Source organism: Lithobates pipiens, unplaced genomic scaffold, assembly GCF_037356315.1.
Source record: "Lithobates pipiens isolate NorthernLeopardFrog02 unplaced genomic scaffold, aLitPip1_a1.2 Scaffold_3, whole genome shotgun sequence".
Classification (NCBI taxonomy): Eukaryota; Metazoa; Chordata; class Amphibia; order Anura; family Ranidae; genus Lithobates; species Lithobates pipiens.
Window position 1 is genome coordinate 246,208,244 of NW_027507790.1, and position 12,799 is coordinate 246,221,042.

Genomic DNA, 12,799 nt, shown 5'->3' on the forward strand with positions numbered 1-12,799 from the left:
AGAGGACCTGTCACCCCATATTCCTATTACAAGGGATGTTTACATTCCTTGTAATAGGAATAAAAGTGATCAAAAATATATTTTTGGGGAAAAAAATGTCAAACTAAAATAAATAAAGTAAAATGAACAATAAAAAAAAAAAATTTTTTTAAAGTGCCCATGTCCCCATGTGCTCGCATGCAGAAGCGAACGCATGCGTAAGCCCCGCCCACATATGAAAATGGTGTTCAAACCACACATGTGAGGTATCGCCGAGAACGTTAGAGCGAGAGCAATAATTCTAGTCCTAGACCTCCTCTGCAACTCAAAACATGTAACCAGTAAAAAAAATTTTAAGCGTCGCCTATGTGGATTTTTTAAGTAGCGACGTTTGGCGCCATTCCACGGGCATGTGCAATTTTGAAGAGTGACATGTTTGATATCTATTTACTCAGCATAACTTCATCTTTCACTTTATGCAAACATTGGGCTAACTTTACTGTTTTTTTTGTTTGTTTTTTAAGCACAAAACAGTTTTTTCCCCCCAAAAAACGCGTTTGAAAAATTGCTGTGCAAATACCGTGTGAGATAAAAATTTGCAACGACCACCATTGTATTCTCCAGGGTCTTTTGGTATGCATATGCTGTGTGTGTGAAATAACCTGATAATATGACAATTTTGTGGAAAAAAAGGAAATAGGCCGTCAGTACTTCAGGTGTGATCAATTTTCAGATATTGGCACCATAGCTTGTGGACTCTATAACTTTCACAAAGACCAAATAATATCCACCAATTTGTACTTATTTTTACCAAAGATATGTAGTAGTATGAATTTTGGCCAAAATTTATGAAGAAAAAATTACTAATCTGCTAAATTTTATAACAGAAACGAAGAAAAATTCATTTTTTCGCAGAATTTTCGGTCTTTTTTCTTTTATAGCACAAAAAATAAAAAACTGAGAGGTGATTAAATACCACCAAAAGAAAGCTCTATTTGTGTGAAAAAAAGGACAAACATTTCCTATAGGTCCAGTGTTGCATGACTGAGTAATTGTCATTCAAAATGTGAGGGCACCGAAAGCTGAAAATTGGTCTGGTTATTAAGGGTGTTTAAGTGCCCAGTGGTCAAGTGGTTAATAATAGAGCTTGCAGTCAGTAGTGTTAGGAGATACATACCGCTATAATATAGGGCAGGCCCCTACTTTCAAACATCCAACTTACAAACATCTCCTACTTGCAAACGCAAGGAGACAGCAGCAAGTGAGATGAAAAAAGATGGACGACAAAACAAATTATACAGGGGTGATAACCCTTCCCTATGTTTTCCAAAAAGCTTAAAAATAGTTTGTTTGACTGGAGCTACACTTTAAAAATGTACCAGTTGAAAATTACAAACAGATTCAACTTAACACAACAAACCTACACAGTCCCTGTCTTGTTTGCACCGCCTGTATACTGCTGTTCTGAGTATATAGGGCCTGGGGGCCACACGCATTTCCTTTTTTTAATATGGGTACGGGGTTCCCCTTAATATGCGTACAAGACCCAAATAGGCTGGTAATGGGCAGGGAGGGCTACCCATGCCATTTTTCTGAATGATTTTCAACCATATTGCAGGAACCAGATATAACATTAAAACCGCAAGCAGTTTTAAATGGTGTTATTTCCGTTTAATGTCATTTTGTGCAGGGACTGTTCCAAACACGGGAAACACGTGGCACTTCACAGGCATACTATAGACACCCCCCAGGCACCATATTTAAAGGAATATTTCACCTTTTTTTTTCACTTTAATCGTCATTAAAATCAGTGCTCCCGCCAAAACGGCAGTTTTTAAAACTTTTTTTTGCAGTGACCCATGTCCCCTGAGGCAGGAGGCAGGTCCCTAAACCCTTTTTAGGACACTATCTTGCATATTAGCCGTTAAAATTAGCACTTTCCATTTCATACTTTCGAGTCCCATAGACTTCAATGGGGTTCTAACGTTCGTTTCGAACGCGGGGGTCGTTCGCAAGTTCTGGTGCGAACCGAACCGGGGGGTGTTCGGCTCATCCCTAATCACTATGCAGGTCTTTGGGGGTTACAGCGGGCTGAAATACAAGGAAGGATATTAGAGTTTCCTTCCATTGGTGCCAAAAACTGCAGTCGCAATAGCTCGATTGGCTCCTTTATTGCTGATGTTCGTATTGTGCCCAGAGTTCTTTTTTAGTAAATGGAAAAAGTACTTCTGTTCTCCTCGCATCCTAGAAGCCTGCACCAGTCTTACAGCGATCATAAATATCTGGAATACTGCATTACGTGCAAGTTGCATTTTATTTTCTATAGTCCTTGCATGTCAGAGCCTTTCTGAAAGCTATACTGTTTCTGCTGGAGAATGCTGACTCATTTACAATGTTCCATCTGCAAATATCTGACAAGTTAGACTAATTACTGAAAGGCCATAATAAAAGGGAGAAAAAAAATCTAATTAGCGTTTTTCTAAGATTAGCAGTGGCTCCGGGCAATAACACTGCCCGAGATTTGAAATACATTTTTTCAGTTCATTTCCAGAACAAACAAACAAATGCTATCTTTTGCAGACACACAGAGAAAGAGTTTTATGGATTGAATAATATAACTTAGGTTTTTTTTTTTAAAGATTCCATTCCAAGAAGATAATTAAAAAAAGGAAAAAACAAAACAAAAAAAAAACATTCTTTATCTTTGTCTGGTTAAAGCAACCATGTCAGTTTAAGAAAAGTCCCCTGCAAGAATATATGTAGTATACTTCTAGATTGTAAGCTCTAACGAGCAAGGCCCTCTGATCCCTCCTGTATTGATTTGTATTGTAAGTGTACTGTCTGCCCTCATATTGTAAAGCGCTGCGCAAACTGTTGGCGCTATATAAATCCTGAATAATAATAATACTCACCTTCCACAGCATGCCATGGTTCCATCCCCAAGACCCCTAGAGGCCAACCTAGTGGTCACACTCACTCCGATGAAAAAATATAGAAAACACTCTCCAGCAATGCACACCAAACTGAGCATGTGCAGCTTTCCCCCCAAGGCTCTGTTCTATCAGCAGATAGATTGGGGACTGTGGAAGTGGGAGGATCCAAAAAGATAGGATGTATAATGTTCTCAGTCTCCGACCATCCCTTTGTTTGTTTACAGCCTCTGACCATCTAATGAAGAATTTTCCAATCTCTGACCACTTCTTTTTGTATGTCTACAGTCTATAACTATGTCCTGTAGAATGTTCACAGTCTCTGATTGCCTCTTTATGTATGTCTACAGTCTATAACCATGTCCTGTGGAATGTTCACAGTCTCTGATTTCCTCTTTATGTATGTCTGCAGTCTATAACCATGTCCTGTAGAATGTTCACAGTCTCTGACCATCTCTTTATTTGTCTACAGTCTATGACCATCTCCTGTAGAATGTTCCCAGTCTTCGTCTACAGTCAATGACCATCTCCTGTAGAATGTTCCCAGTCTTCGTCTACAGTCAATGACCATCTCCTGTAGAATGTTCCCAGTCTTCGTCTATAGTCAATGACTATCTCCTGTAGAATATTCTCAGTTTCTGACCATCTCTTTATTGATCTACAGTCTATCACCATCTCCTGTACAATGTTCCCAGTCTCTGACCATCTTTTGTTGCATGTCTAAAGTCTCTGATCATCTCCAGTAGCATGCCTGCAGTCTCTGAACATCTCTTGTTGTATGTCTACAGTCGCTGACCATCTCCTGTTCCACATCTGCAGTCTGTGACCATCTTCCAGTCTATGGCTATGTCTTGTCACGTGTCTGCAGTTTCCAACCATCACTTGTTGCATTTCTGCAGTCTGTGACTATGACCATCAAATGTAGCAAGTCTACAGTCTCTGGCTATGTTATGTTGCAGTCTCTGACAGTTTTCTGTAGAAGTATACTCACTGAATATCTTTGATCCTTTGGTGACATCAGAGACCCCTTAGATCATGAAACTTGACCGCCCCTGTTCCAAACCCAATATTGCCACAGGACTAAGCAGCAGTTGCATAGGAGTTTTGAAGAAGGAACCTCAAAGCACAGGATAGGGAGGAGAACAGGCATTTAAACTCTAGGAAGCGTTGAATTCCAACCAAAGCATTTAAATGGAGGGGAGATAGTAGACACGGGCCACCAGGGAGGTGGGCATACAACCTCTTCCCTTACAGGAAACTTTCATATGGATTTTTATTAAATTGACAGTGTCACTTTAAAGAAGAGTTCCAAAAAATGGATCAATACTTGGTAACTCTTATCTGGAAAAGGGTTTTTAATTCTGTCCAGTCAGTGTTGTCATCCACACTGCCACAATACACAATACATCTCTGCCACAATACACAGGCAGATAGTGCATGCTGATATTTTTTTCTATTTTTGTTGGTCAGTAGCAAACCCCAGGCAACCAATCAATTTAGATGATACTTTGTATCACCATTTAGAGATGCTAAACCACCCCAAGGTCCACAAAGTTGTTACCGCTGAATGTTGTTCAGCTGTGTTCAATTCAGGTCAGCTGAATAAGAGAAACTTTTTCCAATGTATTTCTAATTCAAGGCTACACTTGTAAGGCTGAATTTCTGCATAGCCAATATAGATTCTGGTGATGGCGCTTCCTGGGTCGGAGCAAAGATTCTCATTGTGTGCGCCCCCTCATGTATAATAAAAGGTTCTACACTGCTGTCTGTCCAGCCTGCCAGTGTAATGTTGCCATATATTCGTACTTGAACAGCTGTGTATTTTGTACTGTGTAATCGCAATTCACCTATATCGCTCCATGACATTTCAGACTCCACCCCGATAAACTCCACATGTCTTCTTTGTCTGCCATGTAAATTTTTGTTAGTGTGCTACTAAGGCAAGCCAGTTGACTGAGGAAAGGAGCAGGAGGTATAAATTCAGCTCTTTGTATTTGTGCAGTACAATAAAGTTGTTTTTTGAGACTGAACCCCCGAGAAAAGCCAAACAGCTCGCCATGCGTCGGTAGCCTTGGAGTTTTCTGACAATGCTGTTAAAGCGGTTAATCTGGAGGTGTTCCAAAACCCTGCTGATCCATAGCGTGAAAACCTCTATGATCTTTATGCATCTTTTTTATTTTATTTACAATACATGTTTTATTATCACATTTCTTACACATGTATTAACAGGTTTCATACATATTTAATCTTTAAAATATTTCTGAAACTGTTTTCTCGCAGGAAGATTTTTATGTATTGTAGTCATAAGAGAAGATGAAAAAATTTCAGAAGTAAATGTGATTGGTTTAAGATGTAACATTTTTTTTTTAGATTAAAGCCGGCCATTGACGGTTTGAATCATGTATGGGCAGGCTGAATGTACCCAAGCTGATTGATCAATCATCTTGGGTACAACCAGCCTGCCGTATTTTACATGCAATTATTGCTAGTGGCTGTTATAGCCGCTAGTAATAATCACTGTGATTTCCAGGCAGGGACGCAGTCCTCTGCCGGGAGAACACAAAGGTTCCGCGGGAAGGATTCCCCCATCAACACTGTAGTTACAGGACAGAAAATTGCTCCGTCTATGGCCGGATTCAATTAGGGCTCTTTCAGATGGGTGAACATGCCATGCTTTTAAGTGTATTCAGCTTGTGTTTGAAATCATTTGATCTCCTTCTGACCTGCTTCTGACTGGTCTTCTAAACTGCTTTTAAATTTCCATTGTTTTCCATTGGCCGAAAACATACAATTTTTTTGGGGGGGAGTAAAGAAAATTTTGTGTATTATTTACCTATAACTGGACTTCAGAGGTAGCACACAGTTTTCATGTGTAACACGTGTTCCTTAAAGCACGGAACTCCTTGCTTTGAGTCAGGACAATGTACAGTATATAGTTCATGTGGGTTTTCTCTGGATAATTCTGTTACCTCTCACAATACAAACACATGCTTAATTGGCCCTACGATGTGTGTACAAATTGTCTATGTACATGTGTTATCACTTTCTGCATGCCAGTCCCAAGCTGAGCAATTTAGGATGGTTGAGGAAAAACCTGGTGACCAACCTTGTACAAAATTGCAGAAAAACTCTCTGGAAAAAGTCTTTCACGCATATCATGGTATTCAAAGAATTGGCCCATAGAATCACCAAGTACGACTGAATACATATATACAATACATGCATACAACTGGTGTTCCACTTTAGGAGATGTAAGTTTATTCCATGTTGTCAGAGTTTGCTACCCTAGAAACAAACTCTGACTTCGCCCTACTTGCCATAAACCTATGTTTCTTAAGGGGTCATCTAGGTGAGGGCTCCATCACCCAGCTTTTTGGTGGGATCATTGGAAAGCTAAGGATTCCAGATCGTGTGAGAATATACTCCTGTACAGTGCCGGAGCATCTTGCAAGATTTGGGGTCTTCAGTTTTCCAAGAGTTCCACGAGAAGACCTAGTGATGTAAAGATTGTCCAAACAAGTGCAATAACAATAGCAGGGATATATGACGGTATTATTTATTTATTTATTTATTTTTAGAAGGTAGTGGGGGATAGTCATTAAGTGAATCTTTCTTTTTAATGGAAAGTGTGCTTTAATGGAAGTTGGTGCATCAGGCATGACCTGACTGTAGAAGGCTAAATAATTTTATCTAAACAAGCATGTTAATCACGGAAAAACAGATACCACTAGTGGAAGTATTTACAAATTTATAAATATAATGCAATAATAAAAATATGGAACACCAAGCAAGCAAAAATATGAAAGTCACATGCAAAATTACTTTCCAACAAATGTGACATAGAATGTGCCCTTTATAGCCTAACTCCAGCCAAATGTCTTTCTTTTTTTATTTTATTTTTATTGATAGAGTGGGGAGTCAATACAATTTCTGTCTGTAAACCCAATAGGGAGATATTGCCTCACTACCTGTACCTGTGACCATACATATATATCATCATGGTCCTGGATTCCGGGACACTGTTAATCCCCCCATTTGGCTTGCATTTCATTTTACCCACTTGCACAAATCACACCCTTTCTACAAATTGGCCCTTCTCAGAATTTGTCTTTGATGGGAATGCTCTTATGACTACTTACTGGTTGGTCTCACCCAGACCTGCCCACTAGAGGCCCAGATCCCCAAAATGAATACCTTTCTGAGCAGTAACTCAGTAACGATAAGCTTGATGCTGTTATCCCGGGACATGTCTTAGGACACAGCATTGGCAGGACAGAGGGCCAAAATGTTGGACTGTCCAGGTAATGCCAGGATAGTTGTCCTCCATTTATGACACTTGTACATCAAATGGAGAGTGTGCTTGTCACCAGGACAGAAAACTACAGATAGGAATAAAAGAACTGTCTGATATTCTAACCCTTCCTTGCTCAACTAAAAATGTGCTTTTATCCCAGTTGATGAGATTTCCCATCCCTTTCCTCAATGGAGATATAGACAACAATGAAAACCCCATTCTATCCAAACAAAAATTAAAAGTTTTGGCTGGAGTTGGAATTTTCCACTACTTTCTAATGATCCAATACAAACACTCAGTTACACAAGCTTACCTGTGAGCTCCGTCCTTGGAGTAGTAGACGGTGTAGGCTTGTATATTCCCTCTCGTGTCCACAGGGGGTCGCCAGCTGAGACGTACAAATCGGCTAGAGACCAAGACAGGGGCCACATCGCGGGGAGCAGAGGGGAGGACACTGGAGCTGGGTACAGCTGCGGGGGAACGGGTGGATTCAGTCAGAGAAGTGGGCAACACAGAGGTCAGGAACGCAGAAGGATAAAATGTGGGGGGAGAAGCTAATTTATTCATAAACACAAAGGGCCAAGCAAATACGGAGCAGGAATAAATATATAAATTAAAGACATATGTGACAATAAGAGCTTCATACTTGTCAATAAAAGCAAAAACATTTCTGGAGAAGATCAATAGCATAAAATGTGTGCAAGACTTCACAACCTATGAAAATTGTTTCCCAGTTGTAGTGAAATATTTTTTCAAACTTTTTGTCATATTAATGCTTTGCTTCCTTCAGCCCTAGCCCACATTTTCAGGGTTTCTTACTGCCTTGGGTGATCTGTGCATGCAAATTTCATCTAGGTATATGGTACATCATGATCTTAAGCTAATTGTAGCCAGCAGTCATACATAATGCAGTATAGCAGCCTTTATCAGCCAAGGTTCTCATGTTCCTCCAGAGGTTCCCTGAGCAATGACCAAATTCTGACTCTCAGATAAGTAATCACAGATTCCAAATATTGTTTTTTACCTATCATTTATTAACAGTGTAATGAGACCCTTCTCCCACTGACCACCACTAAAATGTGGCCTTCTCTACTGGCTACCAAGGTAAGGGGGCACTTTTCCACAGAACACCAAAGGTTGCTAGGAGGTCCCTGAACATTTAACAATCTTTAGCTATCTGTAAGGGGAGCATTCTTTCTACCTAACACCAGCATATTGGGACCCTTCCTCCATTGGCTATCAGTAGAAGATGACTCTTTATCCAGTGACAACCAAGGAAGGGGGTACTTTTCCAGTAGTTACCAGCGTAAGTAGGCACTTCTCCAAAGACAACAGTAGAATGTGTCCTTTCTCACAATGACAACCAATGTAAATAGTCTTTCTCCACTGACTACCAATGTAAGGGGGCACTTTTTCACAAACCAGCAGAGGTTGCTTGAGGGTCCCAGAGCAATTAACAATCTGTACCATCTGTAAGGGATGCATTCTTTCCACTTCCCACCAGTGAAATGGGACCTGCCTACCACTGACCACCAATAGAAGGTGGAACTCCTCTTAAGCCTTGTACACACGGTCGGAGAATCCGTCGGAATGTGTCCTATCGGACCGTGTCGTCGGATAATCCGACTGTGTGTGGTATGCATCGGACTGATTCTGTCCGAATCTCCGTCGGACCCAATTTTCCAACATGTTGGAAATATTTCCCGACCAACTGGGCCGGTCGGACCTAATCCGATCATGTGTAGAGCATTTTGATCGGACCAAGTGCCACGCATGCTCAGATCAAATTCCTACATCAAAGCTATTGGCTACTAGCCTGAATGTAGTCCCATCGTAACGAAATTACGTCATCACGTTCTGAAAGATCGGATTTTTCGCCAACTTTGTCTGACCGTGTGTATGCAACAGTTTCGGACAAGATCCGACGGACAAAATACGACGGGCAGAATCCGATGGATTTGGTTGTGGAAATCTCCGACTGTGTGTACAGGGGCTAAGTAGCACCAAATGTAAGGGGGTCCGTCTACACTGGCTATCAATGTAAGAGAAATCAACACAAACCACCAGCGGTTGCTAGGAGTTCCTAAAGCAATAAACAGTTTTTGACTCTCATATAAGTAACCACTGTCGACAATTATCTTTTTGGCAGTCTGTAAGGGGAGCATTCTGCCCACTTACCACTAGTGTAATGGGACCCTTCTCCCACTTACCACTAGTGTGATGGGATCCTTCTCCCACTTACCACCAGTGTAATAGGACCCTTCTCCCACTGACCACCAGTGTAATAGGACCCTTCTCCCACTGACCACCAGTGGAAGAGGGCACCTTTCCCACTGACCACCAGTGTAAGGTGTCCTGTACTGACCAGTAATATAAGAACTCATGCACATTCGGCATAAACACGCTGTATATTTTGTGCCGGGGATATCCTGGTGCTACGTAATGTACGAACGCATGTAGTGTATAATCGCTGAAAATCATTTTGTTGTATTTAGCATCATGGGGTTATAAAAATGCTAATTACACCACAATCCTTATTCTTTTATTTATTCTTATTTTTCAAATCTCAACTTACTGATCATGCTAACCTCTCATAAGCTGTACCTACAGTAATTATCAGCAGGCGTTCCCTAAGAACCAAAAATGATTTCAAGGGTTCCTCCACGTTAAAAAGTTTGAGAAAGGCTCTAGTAGAGTGTGGCTCACAGAAACTTACAAATAGAATATGCCTTTCTATCATATTATAGTTGTGTACCAAGGCGCTCAAAGTTAAGCTTCTATGTTGCTGTGAAAACAATAGCTGATGTGGGATCACTTTTCTTTATTTTTTGTACAGCTACTCAACCACGCCAAGAAAAGAAGGAGGATTCCCATTCTGGGTCAAATCATGTCACCAATGCCTCAACTGAAGATGCTTGGGAGACTGGGGGAAAACCAGTGGGTCTGACTGAGCAATGACCCTCATCTGTGGCACCATGTGACCAATAAAGCAACTTTGTGGATAACTGAACAATCACATTACTAGTTTCAGTTTCAGTACCTAGCTGACCTGTAACACGCATGCGGGTAGCTTTGGCTTCACTGGTCTAATTCTTGTTCTAGATCAGTGGTCTCCAAAATGTGGCCCGGGAGACAGATGCATCGCTTAGCTCGCCTTTATTAAGCCCTTTGGGCACTATTCTTCCCACTGATATGTTACGCTATTCTGCCAACTGACAACAATGGGGCCCCATTTCTCCCAATTACACCATCAATGGGGCAATATTCCTCCCAATGATTCCAATAAGGTTGTTCCACCTTTCTCCCATTAACACCATCAATGGGGCACTATTCCTCCCAATGATGCCAACAATGGGGCACTGTTCCTCCACCTAATACCAAATGTGATGTTTATTCCCACTGATCCCACCCCCCCCCCCCCCCCCCCGCTGGCCACAATCCGGTGGATTTAGAAAGTTTGGTGACTCCTGTTCTTGATAAGTCACTCCCAATGATTCCAATAAGGTTGTTCCACCTTTCTCCCATTAACACCATCAATGGGGCACTATTCCTCCCAATGATGCCAACAATGGGGCACTGTTCCTCCACCTAATACCAAATGTGATGTTTATTCCCACTGATCCCACCCCCCCCCCCCCCCCCGCTGGCCACAATCCGGTGGATTTAGAAAGTTTGGTGACTCCTGTTCTTGATAAGTCACTCAACTTTAGGGCCCAGTCCCAACAGAATTCATTCTTAATAATACATAAGGTGGATTGTTTTTTCTATGTGTTAGACAAAGTTGCCAAATGCAGCCCAGTGGGGTTACTGTGGAAGCGTAGTGAAGTGATAAGTCCAAATAACAGCCCTGCAGCAATGCTTCTAGAATTCTGTCTTCAGGGCTTCCCTGTATGTACATGGAGTTTTGTGATAGGTTTCCTTTAAAATTATTCAGCCCTGATATGCTCCAAAAACATTTGCTCATTTATGCATGAGTGTTGTTAAAACCTCTTTGAGGCTGGGTTCAAACTAGTTTCCCCGCATTCAAATTGCACAGCAGGAGATTGTGACCAGCTCTCTATGGAGCCGGTTCACATATCTCTGTAGTGACTCTGATGCGATTTGCACAGGAACCCTGTGCGTCTTTTGGTCCATTTCAGGTCCTAATTCAGCAAAAGATTCGGGCTGAATTTGGACCTGAAACGGTGAACGGAGCCACGCCAGACTCCTGCTGTGAGCTGCTGCATGCTCATATGTGAACCCAGCCTTACATAACCTGCCATATAATTTATATTTAGTAGCCGTCATTATTACAGTGTTAGTGTCTAGTGATAAAGAATTTGCTCACCGTGCAACTATTCTTAGAGTCATTCTGTTCATTCCGCGTTCCCAGATCTAGAATGAGCAGGGAATGGTCCTGCCAGGCTGCCAGCAGCTCAGCTCCAGCGCTGCCACTTAACACCTGTCTCATTCTGCACAGCTACTACTTATCATTTAACAATCCAATGAGGTTATACCATCCCTGTTAACGATTCCCCTTTAAAGATAATTACAGCAATAAACACCAGCTAATAACAGCTTTCAGACTACCGTATATACTCGAGTATAGGCCGACCCGAATATAAGCCGAGGCCCCCAATTTACCCCCAAAAAAACTGGCAAACTTATTGACTCGTGTATAAGCCGAGGGTGAGACATGCCTGTCCATCCCTGTGTGTGTGTCCGTCCATCCCTGTGTGTCCGTCCGTCCCTGTGTGTCCGTCCATCCCTGTGTGTCCGTCCATCCATCCCTGTGTGTGTCCATCCATCCATCCATCCCTGTGTGTGTGTGTCTCCATCCATCCATCCATCCATCCCTGTGTGTGTGTCTCCATCCATCCATCCATCCATCCCTGTGTGTGTGTGTGTCTCCATCCATCCATCCATCCATCCCTGTGTGTGTGTGTCTCCATCCATCCATCCATCCCTGTGTGTGTGTGTATCCATCCATCCATCCATGTGTGTGTGTGTGTGTGTGTGTGTGTGTGTGTGTGTGTGTGTGTGTGTGTGTGTGTGTGTCCAGCCTACCTGTGTCCCGAGCCTTTGTCCCGAGCCTCCGTCCCGTGTCGTGCCTTGCCTTCGTCCCGTCCCGTCCCGTCCCGTCCCGTCCCGTGCCGTGCCGTGCCTTGCCTTGCCTCCGTCCCGTGCCCTCTTCGTCGGCGGCCATTGTAAAATTCAAAAGCCGCGCCTCCTCCTTCGCCTGTGATAGGCGGAACACTGAATTTCCCAGCAGCCTGTGTTCCGCCTATCACAGACGTCGTATCATCCTCGTCCGTAGTACGAGGATGATACGACGTCCGTGATAGGCGGAACACAGGCTGCTGGGAAATTCAGTGTTCCGCCTATCACAGGCGAAGGCGGAGCCGGAGGCGCGGCTTTTGAATCAGAATGGCCGCTGTCTGTCTGCTCGACACGCTGATCGAGCGGGCAGACAGCGATGACTCGAGTATAAGCCGAGGGGGGCACTTTCAGCCTCAAAAAAGAGGCTGAAAATCTCGGCTTATACTCGAGTATATACGGTAACTTTATTTTTAGAAATAGAGGAGTGACAGAGGAAAAGACCAGGTACCATTTATTT

At 42.4% G+C, this 12,799-nt stretch overlaps 1 protein-coding gene across 1 annotated transcript in view; it reads right to left on the reverse strand.

Moving 5' to 3' along the window:
• DCC (DCC netrin 1 receptor) overlaps nucleotides 1–12,799 on the reverse strand; it is a 987,065-nt gene that overhangs the window by 281,935 nt on the left and 692,331 nt on the right. The window contains exon 8 of the mRNA XM_077462998.1: nucleotides 7,517–7,673. Within this exon, the coding sequence (XP_077319124.1) occupies nucleotides 7,517–7,673 (157 nt within the window). The remainder of the gene's footprint in view (nucleotides 1–7,516; nucleotides 7,674–12,799) is intronic.